Genomic DNA, 15808 nt, shown 5'->3' on the forward strand with positions numbered 1-15808 from the left:
TCTGCTGCAGTACATTCATAAGTAAGTTTTTGTCATGCTAAAGAGTGACTGTATGTGTGTTCTTACCCTGTAGAGTGTAGCGAGATAGTGGTCAGTCTTGATGAGGAAAGGCTGGTTGACCCCAGGATGGTCCAGGTCATGAGTGGCGGCTGCTAGCAGTCCCAGTAGGATGTCATAGGAGGTTAGAGACTTTGCAAGCTGCACTCGCAACAAGACAATGGCACAAAAATACATCCAGTTAAGACATAATACACCTTCACTGTAGGGGCTAATGCACTCTCATTTCTGCAAATGACAAAATTGACCCAAAATGACTTCAATCAGACCCAAAATATGCACTCCTATCTGCATGTCTCACCATGGGCTCCCGCATATAGCAGTACATGGCCTGTGTGACATCTGCAGCGTGGACTGCGTTGTGGTAGGGGTTGTCGCCGTGGTAATCCTCCTGGACCATGACCAGGAACCTCCATAGTTTGACCATGTCCAGCTGGAAGAGCTCCACCAGGCCATACTGGTTCAGCAGGTGGAAGGTCAGAGTGATCAGGCTGTTTCCTGAACAGGAAGACAATCAGAATGAGCGTTCTGCTTTCATTTGGTTGATGTGTCTCTTTTTGCTTGTATTAGAGGAGAGAAATTGCACCATCAGATATTGTTACACTGTAAAATATTAGTTATGCTCAGTGTATTCTAGTCTTTTACATTATTGGTATGTCCACTTTCTCTCAATCTGCCAAAACTACCTCTGCGTCACTTATTTCCTCTATTTCATTTCCCATAATTTCTTTTTTAAATGATTTTTTTGATTGAAAACACATTATGACATACTGTTTTTTTTCCAGGAAATGGTCTGGTCAAAGTCATGCCTCTTATTCTAAACACAGCATATCTCGTGGCTTGATCACATTCTGATCCATTATATTTCTCAATATACTGTTAAATGGTCTAGAAGAAGCTGTTGCTCTCTGAGGTCTGACGCTTAAGAACATGACAAAAAAAATTTAGACCTAAAATCGAATTAATTTAAGGTGGTTTTGTCCTGAAAATGCAGCAATTCAATTTTGGAGTCAATCTTTATGCCTTAAATCCTCTGTGTCAGCCTTCCAATAGATGGCACCATTGTTAACACATTGTATGTAAGGCTGGTTAAATGCTGGATTCTCCTGTCAGTGCTGCATTACTCCATGTTATCATGACTTTTAAAACTAATTCTGACCAGTATTTAACATATTTTACATACCATTTGTCAACCTATCGAAGAGGAAAATATCAAAATTCCAGTTCCCGACTTTTTCCAGCATGCACTACAAGAGAAGAAGAAGCACAGAATTATGATTTCCCATCACAACAAACAAATCCTGTGTGTTACTATAGGTCTGCATGTTGTGTGATTATTATGGTATGATTATATAAAAAGGTGGGTGTCATACTCTGGCCTGTCCAGTGTAGTCTTCATCCAGGATGTGGAGGGGGATCTGCTGGGGGACTCCCCGCAGCAGGCGGGACGAGTGCAGGTACCTCTGGAAGCTGAGCAGTCTGTGGACCCTCCTTTCAGGAGCAGAGCTGGCAGACCCACAGCCCAGCCGCACTGCACACACAGAGACGCACACACACATTAATAAATAACTGACGAAAGGTGTCATAAGGAAAAAATGAGCAACAATTTTTTTTTTTCCCCGGAAATGTTTATTTCAGAAGCTCATTAGGCTCGGAGAGTCTTGTGGGTCACACAAACTCGGTGGGGATCTGACACCAACACAGCGATATACAAACAGTCGCTGCTGACACAGCCGCCCACTCATAAGCCTTTCGTCTGGGATCACACAGCAGACATGCTTTGTCAGTGGTCTCACACACACACGCACGCACGCACGCACACACACACACACACACACACACACAAAAGCACTGTGTTTGAATAAACCGTGGCTGCAATCCGGAAACACGTCAGCATGAGGTCGGATTACTTTCGGGTCAAAATGCCAACACACACACACGCACACACACACACACACACACACACACACACACACACACACACACACACACACACACACACACACACACACACACACGCACACACACACACACACACAACTTCTCTGTAGGTGTTTGAGGGTTATAGAAAAGGTTTCTATTTTATCACACAACCATTTACAGCTTTGATAAAAAAAGCCTCGCACAGGGTTTACACTAAGACACACCTTGGTCTTTATCATCATGTGAAATACTGTACAAAAGCAGGTGCACAAATATCTGTCAATCTTGTGGAGAGGAACAAACTGTGTGCAGAGATTGATAATGCCTCTCGTTATCAAAGAGACCGCAAAGTCAAGGAAACTGACTATGATTCATACTGTACTCACCGTGAAGAGTTCGGAAGTCAATGCACAGGTACGGGTGGGAGCTTCTTCGTTCTGGTTCAAATCCAACCTGACTTCTCACTCTCACATCTCCTAGAAGAAATCAGCACTTATTTCCTCAAGACTCATGTTGATTGAAAAGAAAGGAGTCTGGATGTGCCAGGCCAAGTAGTATTTACATTTATTTTTGATTATATACACTGGAATTGATCTTGCTTAAGTGTCACAAGGACGGGCTTTACCCCAGGACGATAAACAGAGCACACAAATCAGATGATTGCAAACATATGTGAGATTCAGTTTCATTTGATTGATTTACCAACACGTCCGAAATCCTGACCGCTCATGAGCAACTCTCTGTTCCACTCAGTCTTTGTGAAAAGCTGACACTGACACTGGTTTTCTGGCAATATTCTGAGATAGATGAGTGTTATAGTTTATATTCCCTCACTTTTCAAGAAGTTCTGCTTTTTTTGATGTTATGTTTGCATTGTAAACTCTATTCTGTTGCTCCTGTGTTTTTTTATAATCCTGCCTGCTAAATGCTTTAACTGTGAGGCGCTTTGTAACTTTTGCTTTAAAAAAGTGCAAATCCATATATGAATCTTTACTTACTGTGCAAGTTAGTCAAAATTGAGTAATTTTTCCTTTTTTAAGACAAATCATGGATTTTTGTTGGTTTTAACCACAAAATTGCTGTCAAGACTCATGGGAGCTATAGTTGTTGAATGCTAACAAAATAATCAATCTTTTTTTTTTTTGTTAAAACGATGTGTTAAACTTTTCTAGCCAATACATTAATATATATATTTGCCCTTACTATAGCTTAGCATGTGCACAGAAAACCTCACCATCATGTTTCAACTTTTCACAAAGAATCATAGAATAAGTGAAAAGGACAATTTGGTACTCTAAGCAAATGAAAACAAGCGAAAGATGTGATTTTGTAAATACTATTTGACCCAGACCTGATGTATCTTATGTTATCCATGTGCGGGCACAATCACACACAAACACACACTCCCACATCCTCAAACAAGAAGATTCAATGGACAAACAATGAGACAAGTCAGTCAAACAGCTGAGCATGCAATGCCATGTCAGGACAGTCTGCTCTACTATTAGTACTCAAGAGTCACTGAAAGTGGTCTATAGTCTGTCGATGACCATTTTTTTTTATTAGTCAGGCAGAGGAACAGGAACAGGCTCCAGACTTGGGCCAGACAGACGGCGGCCGGCCTGCTTGTAAACTGTAGTCAGGAGCAGTGAGAGCGTAGTGAGGTGACGGGATGGTGCTATGACACTGATGCAGTAAAATGCTAGTGTGTCGTTCCAGGCAACACTCTATATACAGCAAGACTCTATGTGGCGTTATACTGATCAAGGTGCTAAACAGTGCAATGGTATGTTTCCAGCATGGCACTCCTGACTGTCGTATGTGCAGTAGAATTAAAATCGAAGCAGTCACACAGGTGTGTTTCCCCCAACCAGCATATTACTTACTTGCAAACAGCTGTTTGAATATTACACAAGTTCCTATCAAAATACCAAAAACTAAGAATTACAATTCAAGGCATCATAATGCTCAACAGTATTTTGAAAAGCTGTTTGTAAAGTTGTTGGTATGAATGTGGAGAGTGAAACCATATCAGTGGCATTTCACGTGCAAAACATAAACTATGACCAGAAAAAAAAAACACTACAATTCATGCACTCCTAGGCAGTGAATGTGTGTGTGTGCCCACATTTACTGTATATACATCTGTCACATCTGCAAATGCATGTGCTAGGGCTCAGCACGTGTGTGTGTGCTTGTGTGATTAGTGTGTTTTGAGAGTCACAGGGTCCATGTTTCCCCTGCGGTGCATTAGTGCTGGTGCTCTGAGGTGGATGTAGGTCATGTCATTATAACTGATGTGGCGAAAGCTCTGAGTCCTGCTATTTGAAAGCACATCAGCATTAACTTGGCAGACTGAACCCTGGGCCCAGGCAAACACCAGTCTACATTAGCGTGCCTCTCCTCACACTCAATTTAATATAAAATCTACAGAGACAGATGCTTTATGCCGGTGACGTATGAGACTGCCATCATACTTAGCCAAGTAAAATGATTAAAAAGCTAAAGCTCCTTCAGTCAGCTCAATAAATTGCTCTTAGTGTAACTAGACACACGTGGCAGCGGTCGACTCAAGCTGGAAAGTATAGAAATATCATGTGAAACCTACATTAAACAGGATTTCAACAAAGTCACTGAGTAAGCCTCAAACAAAAAGGAGAACACTGGCTCTAGTTTCTGTCTGACTCGCTGCTCACTCCCAGCAAACACCATCACATCTGTAAATTAGGGTAGCAAGAGTTGCATGCAAGGGCAAATTTGTGTTTGGTAAACTGATGTCAGGGGTACACCCAGGCTCTAATCGCACCATTATCCCCAATAACCTTATTGATGAGGAAGCCAAGGCTGATCTGGCTGCCTCCTACGGTGCATTTGACTCAAGCTGCCTGCCAAAGCTACGAGCGGTCCATCTTCCAATCCATTTTCTAAACTGCTTATCTGTGCAGGGTCACTTGGGGCAGCGCTGAGCAAATGGACACACGCATACAGTGTGTACACGCAGACACGTGTACATAAAGACAAAAACACACCCTGCTGCTAAACTCTTTAGTCTCCTGTTTGGCGGTTTAAATGAAATGCTGGACTCTAACAAATCTGATCAAACTTCAAAGACACTCAACGCTACAGATACACACAACCTAAGCCTATTGTGATTGAGAGATTACCAAAAGGCCAGGGATTGAGTGGACGTGCACTCTAGTGCTTCCCTTTCTCTTTATAATCTCTACAACCCTCTCTCCATTTCTGATCCATCCATTTCCCATCTCACCGCTTTTTAAGCCATTGTGTATTAAGAAATGGACATGATCATGGCAGAGATAAACCTAGTGATGTTTGTAAAGTGTGTGTGTGTGTGTGTGTGTGTGCGTGCGCGTGTATGCAGATAATGTGTGTGCACGGACAGCAGGAAAACACTTACCTAGCATGCGAATGTACAGTGCCGTCTGGTCTGAGCTGTCATAGGAGATGGCCCCGCGTCTCTGAAAAAAAACAGAAGGAAACATCATCAATGTCTGTCCAACGTGAACCAACACAATGTTGTCAAATAACAGGTTAGTGGTTGTTTCTGCCCGCAATGGTATATACATACAGCTTGATAACTGGAGGGTAGTGTAATGTCACTACTGTTGGTTATAATCTACTGTGTGTGTGTGTGTTTGTGTGTTTGTGTGTGTGAGTGAGTGTGTACACAAACTGTTACACTGATAAACATGTTCCAGCTCCATATCATCAGCCCGATACAGCACTTACACCGCTATCAGTCAAAGAAACTGACGTGTTATATGGACGCGCACATACATATAAACATACACACACACACACACACATACACACACACACACACACACACACACAGCTTCCCATAAATAGATTTTATTTTGGGCCTGTCCAAATAGATTTGCCCCCATCCAAAGTGTTTTCTGTTTTTTTTTTACTTCCCTTTAAAGGTCTTCCTCCTAATAAAAGTGTGGGTTGATCAAACATTTCAAACATTATGTACAGTTGTATACATATCAAAAAAATATTTCCCTAATCAGACATCAACAAACAAAAGCCATTTGAATGAATTTGAATTAGAATTTGAATGGACTTCAATGGACCTGACAACCAGACGGACGTAACCCAACAACCCTTAATAAGCCAATAGCTTTCGATTTAAAACATTCTGGGTGGCAATGTGATGTTTAAATGTTATGAATGATCTTCTCTGTTGCAAAACCAATTTGATTATCTAGACTCTACAGTGTGGGCAGCTGCATCACAGGAAGACTTGTTCAAAGAAAAAGCAACAGGAAGTGTTGACTTGTCCACCAAGTTTGTTGACCAGCTACTAACTGTTCATTGGATAAAAGTTGCTCTAAGTCTAGATTTAGACATGGGTACACTGTGTGCCGGGGAAACACAAAAAGACAAAGGGCTGGCTTGAATGCATGGCTGCAAAGAACAGAGTGAGCATGCCTTGTGAATATTGCACAAGAGTAAAGAGGAAGGTGAGCAAAATTGCTCCGTGTCTTACTACTGTTTTTAACTGTGTGATCAATATGCAAAAAATACAAGTAAATCACTGTATTTATCACCTCAACTAACATTATAAACCAATTAAACAACTCTGTAAATAAAGCAGTTGTGTTGGGATACAGTCAGTGCCTTCCATGCAAGTTTGAATCTAAGTAATGGTCTCCAACAGGCCATAACCGGTTGTTTCTTATCAGGGAATGTTTTTTTTCCCCCCAAAGTATCAGGAGAGGATAAACAGGTGCAATTCTCTACCTTTTTTACGTGCCGTTATTGTGATATATACAGTTGCCACTTGTCTACATCACAGGTCATGATCACGGTTGCTTGAGGCACGGAAGGGCAAGGATGTTGTTGCACAAATTTCTACTGGTTTACCATTTTTACTGCTCATTCCATCTACCCCTAAACATTAAATACAGTGAAAACTAAAGATGACTGCTGTTATGGGTTGAGGAATTCATTTCTGATAACACTATAACTGCTTTTTTAATACTTTTTCGAGACAACTCTGGGTCCAGATTTACAAACAAATGCGTCAAATCAAGTAAGTCAAATCAGTTCACTGGTTCCTAAAATATTCACTGACAACATCAGACATGTGTGTTCGAATAAGTCAAATGTATTTATTGGCTCAAGATGCACTAAATGTTTCCAGTGATGCCTCAAAGCCCTTTGACATATGTGCTCCAAACTTTGTGTTGGAGCACCAAAAAATAAACCGAAAAACATTTTCTTTAGGTTTCTGGGGCCACAGTTTCCACTGATTTACTGTGAAATCAAACCTTTTTTGTTTTAATCAGGGTGCACTTATTAAAGGTGCAAGATGCTAAAATATGTACAAGTATTCCAGCGAATAAAGTCGATGAGTTGCATCTTTACTTGTGTCTGCAACACCATCCAGTGCAAACAGTATCCCTCAGCAGGAGGCAGCTGCAGCAGCAGAGTCACTAGCACAGTGGTAGTTGTAGCAGGTAAGACTGTGGTAACTGCATATTTGCTCTGTTGACAGACAGCTGCTCGGGGCTACAGTGAGTTATTGGCTCACCTCTCTATGCACTCCTCACATCCTGGCCCCCCTCCAGGCCGACTGCGCACTCTCCCTTCTGGGGCTACCCTCGTGTAGGATTACCCATTCCACAGGGAGCCTGCATGACTGGCCAGTTGGCTCACTGACTCGCTGCTGGACTGATGGATGGGCTGATTGTCTAGTGGGGATGGACTGTGTAAAAAATGATGGGCTAATGTTGGGCCCACTCATGACTGACTAAATAACTAACCAAGTGACTGAACAGATAGTTTACCTTGACCATCCTTAAGGCTCCATTTACCTCTATCCTGCAAAGAAAACCAAGAAGTTTTCAAACTATACGTCCATACTTTCTTAAAAGATTGGGAAACCATTTCTGTAAAGCTAAAAATGTGAACAAACCGGTAAAAATCTAGCCTGGGTTTAATCGTGGTCCAATACTACAGAGACTCAACCAGAGAACAAAGATGGAGCTGATATATTGTACTATATTCTGAGACTATTTAATGACAAACATCAGTCGGTCACAACACAAACAAAAACACATGCAAACACAAATGTACATGCTTGTATACTCATTACTTCATATCCCAAGGATTAGTGTGAGTCTCCTTCAAACACACACACACACACACACACACACACCTGACACTGTCTGTCCTCTGAGCTCATGACACCAGCCAATACAAAGCTAATATTTTACCGGCTAGCAAACAGCTTGACTCAGGGTGGGTAATCTGCAAAGCTGTATTTTAGTGTCAACAGGCCTCTGTGTTTACACACAGCACCGGTGGTTAGTGTGAGCATTATAGATTGTGTGTATATATGCATGGGTTGTGTGTGTCTGTTTGTGTGTGTGTGTGTGTGTGTGCTTGTGTGTATAATGGCATTGGTATCGGCTGTAACATGCGTGGGAACTGTATAATGCTGGCTCTAGGGCTGGGAATGGGAGAGTGACCAACCCTGCCAACACTTGCCCAAACAAACCTTTTGGCCAGAGCTTGCTGCAAACACACACACACACACACACATACACACATACACACACAGGGCTAGCCACCAGTTGGCACTTAAGTGGACACTGGCATGTGTTCCCTTGTGAGCCGGTGAGAAGGAGGCTGCAGTGCAAACACTTTGTCAATGTCACATTCCCAATGTGAACGGAGGGGAAAGTCCTGTTTTACCCTTGAAATGGCCGACCCCACAACACACACCCCTGCCACGCCTTGCAATGCCAACACACACAAAGCCGTACACTCGCGGTCTTGTCACGGTCCAACATTCATGAGCTTGAGCTCCTTCGTAAGCTCTGTGTTTTTGGCATTTATGCTTCACAGCTGAGGGTGATGAGAAATAAGGGAGAGAGAGATGCAGGATGTCAAAGACAGGACTTGAACTCACAGACACATGCTTCTTTTATAGAGGTTAACTAATAAATTTGATAGCTTTTATTTGCTGTTAATTTTTTCCACACGCTTATCACAAATCATATAAAACATGAGGAATGTAGTCCAGCAGCGATTAATCTCCTTCTTGCATGTTCATTTCAGCTGCCTGCCTGATCTAAAGATGTCTCTCTCTCTGTCTGTCCTCTATTGCATCCTCAGAGGAGGGCGTTACTACATTTTTATCATGGCAAAACCGAGACAGGCAAACCTTATCTGCGTTCTGCTGATGTCACAGTGAAATGACTAGCTCAATGTGTGTGTTTCATACAGGAAACTAGGGATGAACGCAACACTTTGTACAGCTGCTTCACAATAAAAACCTTCCATGGGCCAACTACTGGAAACTGCAGTTGGTATTGACTTGGTCACTGGAGAAAGTGACTGGATCAAGTTTAAATTTCTCTCTGAAAGAGAAAAAGCAGTGAATTGGTCAGACAAAGAGGCGCAAGGCAATGCGCATAGCTGAGTTACATCTCTACCCTCCAACTTAAAACATGGGTGGTACCGTGCCCATATCATAGGTACTGATCACGGCTGCATGAAGGTGTGGCACAGCAAAGGTATCTGGCTTAATGGAGATCTGCCAGTTGGCTGAAGAAAGACAGAGATAATATCGGAGACATTGTCAATGGGTTAATTAGGAAAGATTTTGAAGCCTGGATTTGCGTGTGTACATCATTTCCATGCTGTCAGTTTTCAAGAGTCAGAATTTAAAACAATGGTTCAAACTTTGGGATGAGCCGGGAAGAGCAAGGGTCAATATTGGCTATAGCTGATTGTGGCTAAGACACATGTTAATCAAGCAAACACACTCAATCCAGCCTTAGAAACTGTTTATTATGATGATTATTCCACTGGCTTTATTTTGTCAGTCTCCATGGTGCCAGCATCTAGTGGACATTAGAGAAATTATAGCTTATGGGACTTTTGCTTTTGGCTTCATTGCTGAGCTGTGCTGGTTGCCAGTTTGCATATGACCCACAGCCTCTGGCATCAAACATGGCAGGATTAACATGTCCTCCAATCTGTTGTCCTATGGTGTTTTTTCGCTCGAGACTACTATTTGTAGTAAAAATAAGTCACGGTTGTAGCTCACTAGTGCACAATCAAGTACCTACACATACCGTAGCCTATTTTACCATCTAGATTTTATAAAGCTGCTTGTGTGGGTGAACAACTTACTCAAACCAACTATTAGTGAAGTCAATATATGTCAAACAAAATTACCCTGGGCATGTTTTACAGGAAAAATATTGGATTCACAAGCATAAAAAAGCGCCAAATTGGATTCAACCAAACTTATTGAAATGTTCTGAACAGCCGCTTTAGTCATATTTAACTTGTTAACAGTGTCAAAGGTTGGTTTCAAGCCATGTTTTTCTTCGTTTACTTGAAACAAAATTTTTTGAGGAACATATGGAAATATGTCATCTACTCTGGGCGCCATTAACCAAACACCTGGAGTTGCAGTCAGTTGGTGTTTGCTTGCAACAGAACAAGCCAAATTCAGTTTTGTTTGGACTTTACTGCTACGCATAACAGTCTGCTCATTGTGCTCCCTGCAATTGCATGTCAGCTCGTTTACATACGGCTCTATTTCTTATCTCAGCTTAGTCGCTCTGCCTGGGGACATGACACTCAGGTTTCTGAGGTCGGGAGGGGTCACGTGATGTCAAAACCTCTGTGAGTAACCCCAGGGTTTCAATGTTTGCATCTATTTAACCATAGGAGTCAGAAAACAGCTAACAACATCACAAAAGTTCAGAAATGTGAACTCAAGTGACCTTTACTGGAATCTGGTGAAATTCTGCCAGTAAAGGTGTGCTGTATATGTGCTTTTTGTCCCCATTAACAGCTACCTTATTGTTATGGTGACGTTTGCTCAAAGCAAACAGACTAATGTATTGTGTGTGTGTGTGTGTGTGTGTGTGTGTAGGTTTAAATCAAAAAGGCACTGGCTGAGTTGAAGGAACTCAAATTCAAAACAGCTCAGTGGCTATTTCAAGCATGCTCTCTTGTCATCACCGCATTGTGATTGAGCTGATATTGTAGTCTGACGCTCTTTAAAAAGGTATTCAACGGTCCGGTGCACAGTAGAGAATTCTCACGCTTCGTTGTTTCAAACACAGATATAAAACCTGTCTTTATCGTCTCATTTAGTTTTAAAAACAGGGTTTCGGCTGAGGACAGGCCTGTTGCACAGTAAGTCAGTTGGGGCCAAGCAAATGAGGAAGCCAGCGGTATTCCTATAAACTGACATATCAGAAACAAAGCACACACGCACAAGCACACACATAAATTCCCGAGATAAAAGCGGCCGGACTCACCACAGTTTCATAAACTGAAAGCTTCCTTCTGAGTTATGACCTCTTGCAGCGCTCTAATGTGTGGGACGACACATTCCACTAACTGAGTGCTAGGCCGTAAACGCGGACAGGTTTGGAGTGAGTGAGTGAGTGAGTGAGTAGTAGTGCGTGTATTTGTGCTCAAGCCGCGCCGCGTACACAAAAGCCCTAGATGGAGTCTACCTGTTGTAAGAGTGTTTTAGGAGAACTGCTGTTCACTCTGACACCCTCCAGCTGCAGTGAGTTTCTGAGAGAGGGCCGCTGGTTTGAGGAGAGGCCCGGGGTGAATTGCCGAGGCCTCTGCCGGCGAATGACAGGGCAGTGTTGTCACCACAGAACAAAGCAGCATGCATGCTGAGCAGTAACATCTACAACTGATGCCTTTTTTTTTTTTTTTTTTTAACTGGCGGGTAAAGTGTCATAAAATGATTTAAGCCTTCTTTACAGAGTGCTTTAATGGGCCTTGTATAAATGTGCTTTTTGTAGTGTTTTATGAAACAAGTACAGTTAAAGGATGGGGGAAGGGGGAGACTTGCTTCATATTCTCACAGTCTGTCTACCCTGCACAGGAATTTCATTCATTTCAAACATCATCCCCAGGCTCTAATTGCTTCTCTGGGCCAGCTTAATGCCCCCCCCCCCTCTCTGAAAGTCTTAACCTTCTACAGAGGACAAACAAAACCCAGGTCTCCAACCAGAGCGCCAACTATTTGGGGATTCAAACTAAGACTAAAATGATAAATAAATTATTCCTTCCTGTATAGGCTCATCTCATGAGTCTATAGGGCTACAGTTAATATGATTAATATTCAGACAGAGCAGCTGGCCCCTGACATAGCGTCCGTTAGTGTGTTGATGTGTGGAGCCACATTCTCACGGCCGATTGCACTCGACACTGCAGCACAAAAACAGAATGGTCATGTGATAAGAGGGGCCCCGCAGAGAGAGAGAGAGACAGACAGGCAGTGAAAGAGAAAGAGAGAAAGAGAGAGAGAGAGAGAGAGAGAGAGAGAGAGAGAGAGAGAGAGAGAGAGAGAGAGACAGAGAGACAGAGAGAGAGAGAGAGAGAGAGAGAGAGAGAGTGTATGTTTAAATGAGGACAGGATGTGAGGTTTGACTCCTGTTTATTTACCAAATAATACACATCCTTGCTAGAAAAAAAAAAAAGAAGAAACAAACAGAACCCCCGGGATTCCAGCTCATTCACAAAAATTTCACAGAAAAACCTAAGTTTGGCAGCACAAGGGTTAAAGTTTTTGAGAAAGGTTGTGAAACACTAGGCGCAGAGTCTGAACGGCTCCTTCAGCATTCTTACCACATCCTGAAACAACGTCAATCCGATGGCACTGCGCAGAAAAAAAAAACAAAAAAAAAAAAAACAACCCTTATCGGTTCAGTTAAAATCAACAAAGTAACTCCCTCTGAAAGAAGCACTGTAGTGTATTCCCCTTATCGTGCACTACACAGAAACATCCATAATGTGGATGAAACAAGCAGCGCTATCTGCTGCTCTTACGCACAGGCCTCAGGCACAGGCATCCCCCTCCTGTGCCTAAACACCACAAATGAAAAGGAGTCAATCTAGGGTCAGTGGCCAACATACTCCTGATGATATCACCGACTATGATATGATGGACTTAACTGACAGCAGATCAGCATTTCCAGTCTAAGCTGCTTTCCTCCCATTATCACCGAAATCCACGTGACTGCCTCGTCATCAATACCATGCATCTGTTTATTGATTCTTGTATCTCAGCTGAATTTTTTTTTTTTTTTTTTTCCTTTTTTGAAAAAAAATTGTCAATTATACAGCCTCATCAGAACCATGTGACTGTGCCTGAGAGTGTGTAACTGGTACCAAATCATGAAAGCCAGCCACATGGCATGAAAACTCTGTCTCAGCCCTGACATGTGCAACATCTCAGTGATTGGTGTAGTAATACAAATCTATCTTTATCTCCGAATTCATGCATGTTTTGGAGTTTAGATGGGAACCACATGACTCTTTGCTGTGTCCTACTCCTGGGTCCTTTCATTCTGCACCAATCTAATCTGTCCTTGTCCTGTGTTTACCCTTCACTCCAGAGAAGCCCGAGGTGATGCAAAAATGCATCACAATACATGCAAAAATCTAAAAATCATCTTCCCCTCACTTTTAGGATTTAATCAACAAGCAGCCAAACATGCATTGTTAGAAAGACAATAGAAGCATTGTAATAGATAAATGAGCCCATTTATTTAATGTCGGTGCTGTTTTCAACGCCTCTTCAACAGCATATTTACACCCAATCATAAGCATTCCACGACCACAGAGTGACATATTCTTCTAAGACTCTGCCGTCTCCTTCAACCCTACTCCGTCCTCTGTTTACGAGAGGAAATGTCTTCATCTGCGAGGGGTAGGAGAGGGGCGAGAGAGAGAGAGAGAGAGAGAGAGAGAGAGAGAGAGAGAGAGAGAGAGAGAGAGAGAGAGAGAGAGAGAGAGAGAGAGAGAGAGAGAGAGAGAGAGAGAGAGAGAGAGAGAGAGAGAGAGAGAGAGAGAGAGAGAGAGAGAGAGAGAGAGAGAGAGAGAGAGAGAGAGAGAGAGAGAGAGAGCTTGTGAGTGAGCGGAACAAGATAGCCAGAGAAAGAAAAGAGACTGAGACTCTGGCCATCTGTGAGTCTGGCAGTGAGCCAAACCACTGCCCACAGAGCCCAGGCACATGCCTAACTGCCTCTTTCTGCAATGGTAGTCCAGCCCTGCTTCCACAAACAACAGGCCTGTGGAACCACACACAAAAACACAGCAGCCACCAAGGACAAACGCACCCTTATGGTCATAAATAGGGCCCGAAACACAATATTTGTAGATGTGTAATTGCTCTGCGACAAAAGGCTGAGTGACACTGCTGTATGCGTACATGCATGTTCACCCAAATCTGCCGATGTTCAGTAAGAAAAAAAAAAAAAAAAAATGACAAAAGACTATGTCAGCTGGTCTTTATATTGAATTAGTGAATCCCCCTCTGTCACTGTGTTGTTTTTGCACAAAGCATTAAAGTGTTTGGACACATTAAATGCATGATTTAACAGTGTCTCCACAAAAATCACATGCAGATCATTATTGTTTCACTGGAAACTCACTTAACACTACAAAGTGCACTGCTGGTTGCAAATGACCCATTTTTTTCACAACAAAAGAGCACAATAACCGCACAGCTCACACCTGCTGATTGGAAATGAACTCTGGCCCACTTGAGAAATCAACTGGTGAACCTGACCAAGGGACACGACTGCTTTACACTTGCGTTCGGATGCTGAGGATGGGGCATTCTAGTATTGTTCCAAGGTGAGGTTTTCTCCTGAGGTTTTGGGATCTCTCCGGGGATCTTTGGGCTACGGTCTAGGAAAGCAAGGTCAGTCATACTGGACTGCTCCAGAACAGAAGGCTCCAGGTCTTTGGATAAGTTTTATAAGTCTTCGCAACTAAAGCACAGAGCAATAATGGAGTGGTAGGATAATGGTTACAAGTATAGAGTTAATGGACAGATAGAAAGATGGATGAATGGTAAGTAGAGTCTTGTCCTGCCAGCTTAATCCTACATTTCATGACATATGGTGAAAATGTTAATAACCAAGTAAAAAAAAAAAAAAAAAGACCAGGGGGATACGCAACACTGGGGGCCTTTCATCGCAAAGGCTATGCATTAGTCTTTGAGGGAGCAGCCTGTGATGGTGTTGTTAGGTTCAAAGCGGACACACATGGGTGGCTATGTGGAGCAGGGTCTTGCACAAAGCCCTAATGGACAGCCCATTGAAGAGGACGCTCACAAAGTCAAAGACAGTGACTTAATGCTTAGTTAATATGCTGGGAGGTGCCATGCAATGCTGTGGGAATTTCTGTTCATGAGCAACTAGAGGGACATGACCCAAAGAGATGAGAATACACCCTGCTGCTGCTGCTGCTTTTGTACAAAACTACTGAAGCAATACTAAGGATGCTTTTTGAAGAGTGGATTCAAAAAAAAAAAAGTATAACACTGTGGGGAATATGTTTATTGAATCACACAAGTCATGAGTCAATAAACTAATTCCCCACACTTTTTTCCTGAACTTTTTTCTTGAGGTTGCAGACACACATGTAACAGTTAGTTAAATAAAAGGTTTAGTGGACGGTACGCTGTCTGAGACATACACACAACACTCAATGCATTGGAGATGCTGTGTACTGTCGTGCCAGTTTGTTTTCTTTTTCTCTGTGTACATGAGAGTCAAGCAGAATGTGACCCCACAACTTGAAGATTGTTGTTGTGGCCTACCTTCGCCTTTCTTTTCTCTCACCGCAGAGCAGAAATATAGAGGCAGGCTTATCTGAGGCACATTTCCAAGAGTTCAAGACTCTGAGAAAGCAGGAAGTTCAAGTATGACTCAATGATTTATGTTTCTTCTGTCAATGTGTCAAGGTTTATGTTAACATAAATAACAATGTGGCACGTTCCTTCTGGCAAATG

General features: G+C 42.5%; 1 protein-coding gene across 7 annotated transcripts in view; it reads right to left on the reverse strand.

Annotated features, from left to right (window-relative positions):
* pde7a (phosphodiesterase 7A) overlaps positions 1–15808 on the reverse strand; it is a 29639-nt gene that overhangs the window by 2994 nt on the left and 10837 nt on the right. For 3 of the 7 annotated variants that reach the window (XM_042399007.1, XM_042399006.1, XM_042399003.1), the window contains 6 exons: positions 5399–5459; positions 2367–2456; positions 1431–1588; positions 1241–1304; positions 359–555; positions 67–198 (listed from right to left, as the gene is read on the reverse strand). In XM_042399007.1, coding sequence (XP_042254941.1) covers positions 67–198; positions 359–555; positions 1241–1304; positions 1431–1588; positions 2367–2456; positions 5399–5405 — 648 coding nt within the window. In that variant the 5' untranslated portion in view covers positions 5406–5459. Of the gene's footprint in view, positions 1–66; positions 199–358; positions 556–1240; positions 1305–1430; positions 1589–2366; positions 2457–5398; positions 5460–7543; positions 7564–15808 lie in introns of those variants that run through there. The other 4 variants (XM_042399009.1, XM_042399008.1, XM_042399004.1 and 1 more) reach the window with 4 other exon arrangements.

Source organism: Thunnus maccoyii, chromosome 21, assembly GCF_910596095.1.
Source record: "Thunnus maccoyii chromosome 21, fThuMac1.1, whole genome shotgun sequence".
Lineage (NCBI taxonomy): Eukaryota > Metazoa > Chordata > Actinopteri > Scombriformes > Scombridae > Thunnus > Thunnus maccoyii.